Source organism: Pseudopodoces humilis, chromosome 21, assembly GCF_049639895.1.
Source record: "Pseudopodoces humilis isolate 2021_Gansu_Grassland_sample_001 chromosome 21, ASM4963989v1, whole genome shotgun sequence".
NCBI classification, from domain to species: Eukaryota; Metazoa; Chordata; class Aves; order Passeriformes; family Paridae; genus Pseudopodoces; species Pseudopodoces humilis.
This window is the reverse complement of record NC_142220.1, coordinates 64,413-76,553: the sequence shown is the minus strand read 5'-3', so window position 1 is coordinate 76,553 and position 12,141 is coordinate 64,413. Positions and strand designations below refer to the sequence as shown.

General features: G+C 37.0%; 1 protein-coding gene across 3 annotated transcripts in view; it reads right to left on the bottom strand.

Moving 5' to 3' along the window:
- Window positions 1–12,141, bottom strand: part of CCDC57 (coiled-coil domain containing 57) — a 31,539-nt gene that overhangs the window by 1,046 nt on the left and 18,352 nt on the right. For 2 of the 3 annotated variants that reach the window (XM_088065321.1, XM_014259447.2), the window contains exon 9: window positions 6,517–6,736. In XM_088065321.1, coding sequence (XP_087921447.1) covers window positions 6,517–6,736 — 220 coding nt within the window. Of the gene's footprint in view, window positions 1–6,516; window positions 6,737–6,856; window positions 7,224–12,141 lie in introns of those variants that run through there. The other variant, XM_014259451.2, reaches the window with a different exon arrangement.

Genomic DNA, 12,141 nt, shown 5'->3' with positions numbered 1-12,141 from the left:
AAAAAATCATATTTTACAAGTTTACCCTTCTCTTCATTGTTAGAAAATGTGTTAGGATATGCATGATATAAAAGGCTCACAGGTAACTCTATTAGCTTGACAAAGCTGCATTTACTACCATTATCTTTTGGGTCTTTTTTCAATCTTCTCTCGCTTAGGAAAGCATTTAGTATGTAAATCTTTGGTTTTATTATCTAAAGTATCTGTCTTTCCAGAAAGGACTAACTCAAAAAGAAACATCTTTGTTTGGGAAGCAGTGTGACTGGTCCTGATACCAGTCAGAGTCCATCTTGCAGTTCTCACATAATTCTCCAAAAACTATTATCTCCAACTAACTGAACTTCAGTCTTATCACAGGTTTCTTTAGATAAGTGGAATTGTTCTATCACATTATTCACTGTTAACTATAGGTAATATTTACAGATGTTTGGCTCCAGCCACTTAATACTTATTTTTCAAGGCATTGAGACTTTAACTTGAGATTTTCTATGGAGAGCCAAAGCAGACAGCAGAAGTAGTCATAATAAACTTGCAAAATAATACTACAGTATTCTGTACTAGTTTAACTTTATAAGCATCATAGGCTGCAGTCCCAGATACTACTCAATCACAGCAAGAATAAAAGGTGCAAAAATTGACAAAAATCAATTACTAGTATGAGAAGGTAAATTTTCAAAGTCAACTGAACATGGTAGAGAGTCTAAACAAAATTCTACATCAAAGGAAATACAATATGTTCCTGAATTACGGAGTGAATTGATTGATTGAAGGTTTACCGCTCTATGCAAAGCATGATATCGTGGCTAGTGTCGAAACATGGCACTTTTCAAAATAATTTTTATACACAGGCTTAGCTTGAACCAGCTGTTCACAGGTGTGTGTGATCTCTGCACTGAATCAGCTTGGTGGCTCATTCAGTGCAGAGAATCACAGCTGACAAAAGCTCAATGGTCTCTTGAGCTGTGGATGCGAAATCCTGTTGTCCAGCTTGCCACCTAGTGGCATCCTACAGATGTAGAAGAATGACGGAAGAGGATGCTTGAGCCCATGAAGATCGTTGCATATATTTTCCTGCCTGGGAAATGGACTTTAATCATTAGAATACGTCTACATCTGGCAGATAAGAAAGTAGAATTTCACAACATCAACCATTTAGAAAAGTGCAGGCACCAGTGTTGTAAAGGTATTGCTTCCAAGATTACTTTCTTGAACAGGAACAGCATCAGAATAATACTACTTCTTGTTTGTGGTCTAAATAACAGGAATGAGCAGATCCACAGATAGCGCACAGTTAACACTGCTTACAGACAGTCTGTTTTTTTAAATACTCCGTTTTCAAAGGCCTTTTGCATTCACCCAAGGGGATGACTTTCAGAAATTAATGTGGCAGGCTCTAATTGTGTAATTCCAAAGGTAAAGTAACCAAGCACCAATGCACCACATGCATCCCTTCCTGTGAAGACTTCTGTATGCTTGTCTCCTGTCTTTAGTAGAGAAACTATAGTTCTAACTAGTAAAGGCTATTCAATTAGGTACTTGGAACAGCACCACAGAACACAAGCATTCTACATGGCTGTTTTTAATTTTGGACTGTCAAAAATGTGTACTATCAGAAATTTAAAACCAACCACTGCAAACTTGTAAGGTTAGTTCCAAAAACTAGCAAAAGATAAAGAATCAATACCCCAGAATTAGAAATACTATTGAAATGCAGTAGCTTGGTTTGCACACCAATGAAAAAACACACCTAATTTACAAGCCTGCAACTTACTTTCACAAGTGACTGTGGCAACCAGAGCTAGCAAGATCACAGGTAAGCACCTAAACTGCTTTTGTAAATGGAACTAAATGTTTATTGTATTGAAATGCTTAACATATCTTCTATTTGATGTGTGTTAACTTCAGTCAGATATTATCATTCATAGATTTTTTATTTTTTTTTCTTCAGGATGAAAGAGATATATGTAGACATGTACAGGCAAACTGAAATTTCCTCACATGGAAGTTTCATTTAAGAAATTTGTCACTAGATATATGCCTATGGCTAAATGTGCTTCTGAAGGAACACCAACTCAAACAAGTTCCTATTCAGAAGAAGAACATAGAAATGAGGAAAATGTCGCTGGGGCATTAGTTAATATTTGTGAAACGCTTCAAAGATGAAGTTTTATGTAACACAGAAAAGAGATCATGAGTCTTTCTCTGATTGGAGCTGGAATGAAGCCAGAGCCAGAGTACTGTTTCTGTTCGTTAATATTTTACCAGATTCTTTCTCTGGCCAGCTTTTTACCCACATGGATTGCTCTTAGAACTGTCAGTGATGTCAAAGCTGTTGAAATTCTGTCTAGTGTGGAAACACTTAAGGTAACTTTTGATCCACAAAGTGTGGAATTTCAGATGACAGAGCTTTGCAAGTTACAATGAGAATTACAGTACAAGAAACTCCAGTATCTAAGATCAAGTGGTAAATCAAAAAAGTTACTTTACCTCAAAGCTGCTCACTCCTGTTCTTTGTTAGGCTACAATGTAAGCCCAAATTATTAAAGCCAGGACACAGTTCTGAGTACTTGTGGTGGTAGGGTTTCTCAAAAATGTAGGGACATGAAAATACAGAGTTTAATCTATGATAAATATGTGTAAGTCAAATGACTAGTGGGGACACAGCTTGCCTTACACCCTTTATTCCCCCTGCACTGACCCCAGCCTCCACTGACCCAAGGATAGCTGATTGGAGCTGATAAGGAGCTTTTCACACAGTACCACACAGCACCATTCACAGCACTGGCTTCATACTAAATGCAGTATTACAGCTGAACTTCAGTAGGTGATGTTGGCTTTTTTCCCCTCTGAAAAACTAGCAAGTATCTTCAATAGAAAATAGTAAGTTTATCAAGACAAATAGAAGAAAATAAATTTCCATTTTCTAAAGGTTTTACAAAGCTTCCCCTCCTCCTGCCTAACATTTACTCCAAAAAATGATCTACTTTTCTTTGAAGGTGGCTTGTCATCCATTCAAGGTGCCTATGATGTGGATCACCCATCAAAATCTCCACCTACTCTCAACCTCTGAGACAGAACATTTAAAAAGTAAAGAAATACAGAGGTGTATTTCTTACTTGTACAGCCTATGCATCCTATGTAGCCTTTTGATATCATCGTGGCTTGTACCTGTCTATCTCTAGGAGGTTATATTTCTTTCAATAACAGAGAACAATAAAAATATCTGATGAAGGGACCTATGATCCTTCTAAACACCTTCCTTCTACTTATCTGCAGAATTAACATACAAGCTATGAAATCCATCTAATTTCCACAGTAAACTGAAAATTAGTAGGTACAGCAAGGAGAGAGAAAATTAAAATATATCATAGCCTTTTGACTTGCTTGGAAGCTTACACAAGGTCTGAATTTGATGATGAAATGAACTATATAACAGTCCACTTCAGTAATTAAGACGTAGTCATTAACTCTTCAAAACACATTTAGTCATTGCATTGTGTAATATGTTGGAAATACAGCAAATTGCAGGGCTTACTTGACATGCCAACCATTTTGAGTGCCAGTAGGCTGTTTTGTACATGTAAAATGAAAAAAATGAACTGTTCAACAAGTTCAGAAAAATCATTTTCAAGCTACAGTTCTCTGTTTCACCAGAAATTCCACAAAACACATCAACTGGTATTACCAATTTGAACAGAGTAGAACTTGGGAAAAAAAAAAAAAAGTTTGAATAAACAAACTAACTTGTGTGCTTTGTTGCAAATAATTTTTTGTCACTGAGCTTCCAAGTCTCTGTGTGTGTCACTTGTACCTGAAAGCCCAGTTCCAAGTTGGTCTGTCTCAATGACAGTTCTATCCATTGTAACAATGAATTTGATGAATGCATTAACTTCAAGTGAGTGGTTTTAAACGGGAAAGATTGAATTAATTTCCATAGCTCAGGCCTGAAAAGTAATACAAGCCTCTGCTAAAAATCAGAAGCAGAATTTGAAAATTTTGTATATAATTCTTCTAAGATTATGTTGTTCCAAAAGAAAAAAGATTTTGGTTTTATATATATATATATATATATATATATAATTTTTGTATTTTTTTTCTGAAATACAGAATTCAGTCCACTGGAATTAAGGACATCTTTTCCTGGAGCAGAAAGCTAAGCAGCAATAAACAGTGTTTAAAAATCATATTCTTGCAATGCTGTATTTCAGGGCCTGCATGTTTGTGTAAGAAGTTCCAATCTGGTGTGCCTCATATAAATCTGGATACAGGGATCAAATTCAACTTGGTATCAGGAAAATATTTTCCCTTACTGATTCACATTTCACTTGTTCCACGTTGGCAGTATCCTCTGTCCCTTTTGCTATTTCAAGATCCCCGAAAATCTACATTAAGTTTTGCAACAGTGGCTGGAAATTTCTAGACATTAAGAAACTGATGTCCTTGTAAGTCTGCCAGAGCTATTGCATCACACATACAACATCATGAAACTGCATGGCACTATCAGTAATGTTTCAAATACATCCTTTTGCTTATCCTGTCAATATAGGCCTGACCTGAAATACTCTTCCTATTTCAGTCCTAGCCTCACAAAGAAAGCACATGAATTATGAGTGTCAGCACTGTGTCCATTCCAGTCCTACAGGTCTGTCAATGCACATTACTTTGTCCCTGCAATGCACTGCTACTGTGAATAAATATACTTATAATCCACTCTTCATTTTGAAAGCCCTTTTAAGTATTATTTTTTCTTGTGAGCTACTAAAGATGGTACATTGCCTCCATACACTGGTTTAAAAATAGATGTAATATAAGCTGGATAGTACCTGTGGGTGAAATGTCACAGTGCTTATCACGTATCTTGACACACCTTGTGCCCATTGCCACTTTTCACAGTGCACCTCTAAAAGTCTGGTTCTGTCTTCTCCAAAATCCCTCACTGGATAGTTAAAAAGCAGCAGTCAGACCAATCACCAACTCTTTTACACACTGAACAGCCCAGATCTTTAAACCTCCTCTCATGTAATGTGTTCCTGTGCCCCAGCCTTTTAGTGGCTCTCCACTGGAGTCCAGTTTGTCAAGCTTTTGTACAAGAGGGTCCAAAGGTAGATACAACAGCCTTACAAGTATTAAACTGAGGGGAACAAATCACTTCCCTTAATCCAGTGATTGCATTCTTGTTCCTGCAGTCTGTATGTGATTACTAGCATACGCTATATGTAATGATAACACAGTTCATTTGAAAATTATGCTAATGGCTGCCATATTACTATACAGATACTGTCAGATCTCAGAAATAATGATGATGATAAAAATAATAATATCAAGGCAAAAATCCCAAGCAATTCACATAAACCCTACAGCATTTTGAGAAATAACTTATTGATAGCTATACCTCTTACTAAAAATGAAAACTAAAACCACTTCTACTGGAACATTCTGGAGAAATATTAATCTATTTATAAAGAAAAGTCTACAATCCCTCTAGGGAACATACTCCACTATTATCTATCCCTAAAATTTTTCCAATATTATAATGTAAGTCCATTATTTTTTTGTCCTATCTACAGCAGGTGTTAGTTTCCGGAAGTTTAGCCAATGAAGGATTACTTCATGAACAGACCAATAGTTTGAAATATGTAACATTAACTTGCAATACATAATAGTTTATAATAATAGCTCATAATAATCAATTCATAATAGCTGCCATTAAAAAGTTTCTTAACAACTTGCCCTGTAAAGAGGCTACACTTTACTGCACATATCTTACAAATTGTGCTCTTGTTAAAAATTCCAAGAACATGTGCTGATTTTTGTAGTAGTAGTATAACACTTCATGTTAGAAGTAGAACATAATTCATGTTCAGTCTGTGACCCAGGTTTTACCTTCTCCTGTCATCCTAACCCTGACACTGTCTCACATATGAAGACTGGACACTGTCTCACATATAAAAATTTGCACCTGCTTCTATTTTCTCCCGTTCCAACTTTTTGGAGTGGGCTATAAAATTCTAGGGAATCCCCACAGCATATACCAGCATGAAGCCTGTGATGTCACCTTTGGCTTTCAGGTCTTAGCACTCTAAGCAGTATTGTAGCTATAAACCAGCCAAAAAAAAAAACAATTAAGCAAGGATATGCAAATTATAATCTGATCTAACAGTCACTTGTCAATACATGAAGTGTACAGTTCTCAAAGAGACACTTCTATATCTGTCCCAGCTAAGTTTTTAGACTGTGTCAAAACAGAATTTGCATTTTACAGGAGTACTTAATAAAAGTGAGGAAGTATTTGCAATGATGGCATTTAAAACAGACAACTATATAGACATTCCTCTTAATTCTTACTTCTGCTGGCAACCGTGAAATTCCCTTCAAGTAACTCATTCAGATTCTGATCATAGGTCTGTAGCAACAGAAGCAGTACATAAAAGAATTAGTGAACAGCAACAGAATCCATTGTACTTCCACACTTCCAGAAGAGTCAAATATTGTGACTGCTTTACAAAGCAGGCTTACCCTGGCTGGTGTTCTTTCGAGGACTGAGTGGAGAAAGGCTTGATCCTGTATCTAAAATTTGACAGAAATCATGCATGCTAGATGAAGAAAGCTGAACCTTCTGGACTTGACTAGGACTCTGACTGAGCAGCTGAGTTTGAATAATCTTTGTGGATGTAGCTGCCTTTGTTGCTGAGAATGTATCTGGCCCATGATTTTCAATAGAGAAATCTAGCCGAACCTGTTAAAATTCAAACACAATCTTACAGACATACATACTTTTCCCATCAAAGACATCAGAAAATTGGTTACATTTCCTAGTGATATCTTGGACTTGGAAAGATAGAGGGTTTCAGCAAGAGGCAAGACAAAAGAAAATTATTCTTTTTAATTTTGAAAGGTTGTACATGAAGATGAATTACAACATTATGGCAGTGATTGAGAAACCCTAGTTTATTTAGTGTTAACAAATACTATTTTATACAGGAACAATGCACAATTTAAAAAAGACATAGGTGTTTAAGTCTTCCAGGAGATGACTGTTGAGCAATTCAAATTGAAAAATACAAACGAAGGTGAATTACACTGATCATAAAACTGCACTGCACCTCAGCAGATGGTAATTTTGTTTCTTCCCCACAGCTGCTTGGAGCTTCTTCTTTTAAGCTAGGGCAGGCAGTAAGAGAAGAGAACCTTGAAGGATGCTGTTGCCTTGCACACTGCAGCTCCTAATGTGAAGTATTACATTAACACAAGTGACTCATGGTCCCGAAAACTAACACCATTATAGCTCAGTTTGCTGTTACACTACTAGATTTAAAATAATCAGTTATAAATAATATTAAACAAAATCATGTTACCTTCAGATCAACAGGGCCAAACTACCTTTCTAATAAACCTAGTATCAAATCTATTCAAAATCTATGTTTCCTGGTGCTGTTACTATCACCTTGCTCGTTGCTCAAGCTTATATTGTTGGGATCCTTCTTCATTTTTGTATTTTCCCATGATTAAATTCCAGAAGAAAAACTCCAGAACAATACCTAAAACCCCAACTAAAATAAAGAAACTATGGAAAAGTAAATCGTCAGCAGCTAAAATAAACTAATTTGCCTCTCAAAGTTTCACCAACTTTCAACCTGTAGCAACTAAAGTGAGATTTGATGAAAAGCAAACTGCTTCAGCCCTGTCAAAGGAGATGCAAATAAACATCAAAGTCTTTTGCTATATATTTAAGACTAAAGAAATGAAACATGAACCCATTACATAAAGTAATTGACAGTGAAATTCCTGTAGCTCTGACAGTAATAAATTATCTTGGCTTTTTTTTTGTAAGGATGAAGGTCCTGGAATGTGGGAGCAAATGTAGCCTGGCCAGTAAGAGTTATCACCTAGAATAAAAACACCCAAACTAGAATAATAGTAGTCGTTGGAAAGTCAACCTGGAGCCTCAGCAGATATGTTCTAAGTAAAGAGCAGCCTGGAATGAGAGTAAGGAACAGCTTGGATGTAAGAAGGTCTATCCTTTCTAGTTTGGACAGATGATGAACTCAAAGGTTCCAGAGGTGGAAAGCTCCTCAACAACAGCCACTTCAGCCATGATGTCCAAGCAACCTGTCAGCTGAAGAGGTGGAACTACTACTCCCAGAGTTTAGGTCACCATCTGGAAACTCACAGTCAAATTCTATCTCTCCAAGCACCATAATCATACTGTATTTTTAAAATCTGTTTATTCTTACAAAAACAAGAATCATCTTTAATGATTTTTAACAGAACATGGGAGACACAAGATATGTTGAAAAATACAAACACAGTATTTTGCTCATTAGAAATAAGGCAAGAGAAGACTGGGATGGATGAGCATGAATATTCATTGGTCTTAATTTGAGAGTCAGCTAAGTTTTAAGGTGAGCTACGAAAGAAAGAATAATTAAGAAGGTGGAAAAAGAAAAAAAAAAGAGGTCTTGAATTGTGGCAATTTTGCCTAGATCGGGAAGTCACTTTTATATATGTTTGGTATAAGCATTTAGCTTATCTTTTTCAGACCTCAATCCCAGCAATGCACAGACAAATCAAGCAGGTTACAAGAGGTCTCCTCAACAGGTTTGCTGAACCCTAATTTCTTTTGTAAAAATTATTTCCAGTGTTACTTTCCAGGTCATTATTTCTGAAACAGAGAATTGAAAGTTCAAGTGAACAAAGGATGCCAAGCTTGTGACTTTAGGTTAATGAGATGATCACAAGCATCCGGAAAAAAATTTATGTCCACAAGCATGCTGAGGCATTCCACAGTACGTTCATCTGTTGGCAGACCACATTCCACCCTGTACATCGTAACAGCTGCCTCACCCATTCTCTTTTGAAACCCCACAAGAGGGAGGTCAGAATCATATGCTCAGCACTGCCACCTAGGACCAGACCTGAACTTTTCACCTTGGAGTTTGACTTCACAAGAAGTTAAAGATTTCCTGCTCCAGAAGTAGCCCATGCCACCATGCCTTAAGATATAGTGTCAGTATACCAGTGAGGCTGTGTATTTGGTGCTCCCTAATTCTTTTCTCTGAGAACCATCCTCACGCTACAACAAGACGCTAATACTTCTTGTGGCAGTGCTGTTGTGACGGCTCTTGATCAGGTCCTAAGACTGTCAATGAAGAGTTGAAAAACAGTGCTGCATTCCTGTTTTGTCACAGAACTCAAATAATTTTAATCTTCCCAGTCTCACAGCCCAGATGGCTTTCACTATGGTATGGTCTAACTCACATTTTTGATGCACCCACTAATACTTCTGACATCAAAAGCTTGATTAGATAAATTTGATAAAATATACCAGAATCTCCAGCTCACATTGCACTCATCTAACTGACCTGTTACAGTCCTCAGTTTCTGTTGTCTTAGACTATCTGCTGTATCTGAGGAAGAATAAGTCTCCATTAGCTCTGGAAAGCTACAGGAGATGGCATTCTCAGTTTATCACTGTCAGATGGATGGTTTACAATGTTTGCTCACACTGCAACCTTTAAAACTTCCTCATTGACTAATGGGTACTAAAGAAGAATAGGGGCTTATTTTCACTCAAGCAATCAGTTCAAATTTGGTTATGACTGGCTATAAATCTAGCATCACAGCTTTTTGGATTTCAGGCAACCTTCCTCTACCAGACAGGAGTGCCCCTCCTGTTGGATACCTTCTGCTATAAAGAAGCTAAGAGAAATTCAAGTACCCGTGATGGGATGTCCAAATGCAGTGTTTGTCCTTGCCAGGTTCCCTTAGAACATATTTGAAAATGTTGCCATAAATTGATTATGACAGATTCACCTTAGCAAAGAAATAGAAGTATTCATTTTCTTCCCCAAATAATATGTCTCTTTTGGGTAAAATACTCCTGCATATTCTGGATGCTTGGAGAGCCTTTTCCTTTTAGACTCAAATGTGTGAGCCCTCCAAAAAAGTACTACTTGTTTTTACTATTATTCTTTATCTAAGAAAAGAGAAATCCTGTGGAGAAGCTGCATAGCTGTTTGCTTAAAGACCTGATTGCCTAAAGACCACGGAACTTGACCCTGTCAGTACTTGTTCTCAAATTTAATTGCTTGATGATCTTTGCCCTTCAAACTTCTACCGTATTTTCTTAGATCTACTAATCCAGAAGTTTTTGTAATTATTCCAGCTAACAGCCCTGATGGGTACAATCACATGTCTAATCTGTAGTGCTGCTTTACTTAACAGGAAAAGAAATATATCTGGTTTTGGCATAACTAAATTCTAAATTGCCAAAAATTTAGTTGGGCCAGCTGAGTCACTTAGCCTTCCTTTACCTCATTTGTATCATTTACTCTAAGAAACAGAGATTAAAATACTTTTTTTTTTTCCTAGCATCACTCTAAACTGTAAGAAAAATAAAATATTTATTTGGGTTCTTTTTTAAGAAACTCACATTTGTCATTCAGACTGTCTGGCCAGATGGTTCATATACTTCATAATATACCTAGGCCAACCAGATAACATCTGCAGAATTACTGATAATTACAAGCTAAAAACCGCACAAGATGGCAGGCTCAACACAAATGCATGGTTATTCCATCTTTTTAGAATGTCTAGGTATAAAAATGTTTAAGACTTTTTTTAATATATTCAGATGATAAAATTTTCAAGTAGATGGATGAAAGTTGTGATTTCTTAGTGCAATTTGACCACACAGTGGGATTATCTCCTGTGTGGTTTCATATTATCTAGAGACAATTCTATAGATCTTAGTAGGTGAAAAGAGAAACCTTTAACTTCAATCTGTTACGTATTCCTGAATGAACTTGAGTGATCTACAGAACGGTCAAGTCTAGGTTCTCAAATATTTTTTTTTATTTCAATTAAGACAGGTAGGAATACATACAGGGAGAATTAAAAATAAACAGAGGACATTAGCTTAAATTCAGCTGATTTTTTTCCCCCCAAAGGCAGAGGAGATTGTAGTTTCAAACTAATATGCTGGAAGTTGACTGTTTGGAAAACAGCTCAGCAGAAAAGAAACAAGAATCCTGGTGGACTACGAGGCAGCAATGCATTCATGAAGCCTTCAGCTAACAGCATAATCAACTGCACCAAGAAAAGTACAGCCAGCAAGTCAAGCGAGGTCACTATTTCCTCTACCAAGCACTGGTGGAACCACATTTAGAGTATTTTGACCACTTTTGGAGTTCCCAGCATGAGAAAGACATGAACATAATGTATCAGCCACAAACAGCAAACCAGCAAACAGCCACAAAGATGATCAGTGAATTGGAACATCTGACATAGAAGGAGAGGTTGGGGCAGCTGGCCTTGCTGGCCCCCAGAAGAGACAGACTGAGTGATCTTTTAAGCATGTATAAGCATCTGATGAGGATGTTACAAGGAGATAAAGATGACTGAGTTGGAGTCTTCTCAGTGGTATACAGTGGAAGACCAAGTGACAATGGGCAAAAAGGTAAGTAAAGGACACCTCACTTAAGTATAAGGGAAAAGAACACCCCAACCAAATGCCAGCCTTCTTTCTTATGAGGGTGACCAAACACTGGAACAACTTGCCCAGAGTGGTTCCCAGGGGAGGTGTTTCCCCAGCTAAACTTGGTTAATAATTCTGCTGGAGTTTTATACCTCAGAGCAACAACCTCACCCTTTCTGAAAGAGCACTGTTTACTGCCTTCAAAACTACAATGACAATCAACTGCTCTGACACAATCCTCACAGAAACAGATCTGCTGATCAATTAAGTAAAGGACATAGTGAAATCCTGACTACTGAACTCTGACTCTGGTTACTGGGAGTTCTGGTTCTGGTTCTGGTTACTGGAAGTTACTGGGAGGTCTGCCACTAACTACTAGGGAAGCCAGAATTTATTCATTAGTCTCTCTGATTATAGCTGCATTTTACCTATTAAAGGTTGTATTGTAATTACAAAATATACGAGACAGGTTAGCTGTATATCCTGCTTTCATATATGGAAAAGGTGCTATTACAGTCATTTGGACATGGGTGCTTTAAAATCCCACCACTGTGAGTATTTGGAAACATCCTCACTGATTAATCATTTTAAAGTTTATGTTAGAACATAGTGCAAATCCTTCAACTGGCCTTTCTGGCTTAGTTAAAACGAAGCCTTATGAAATT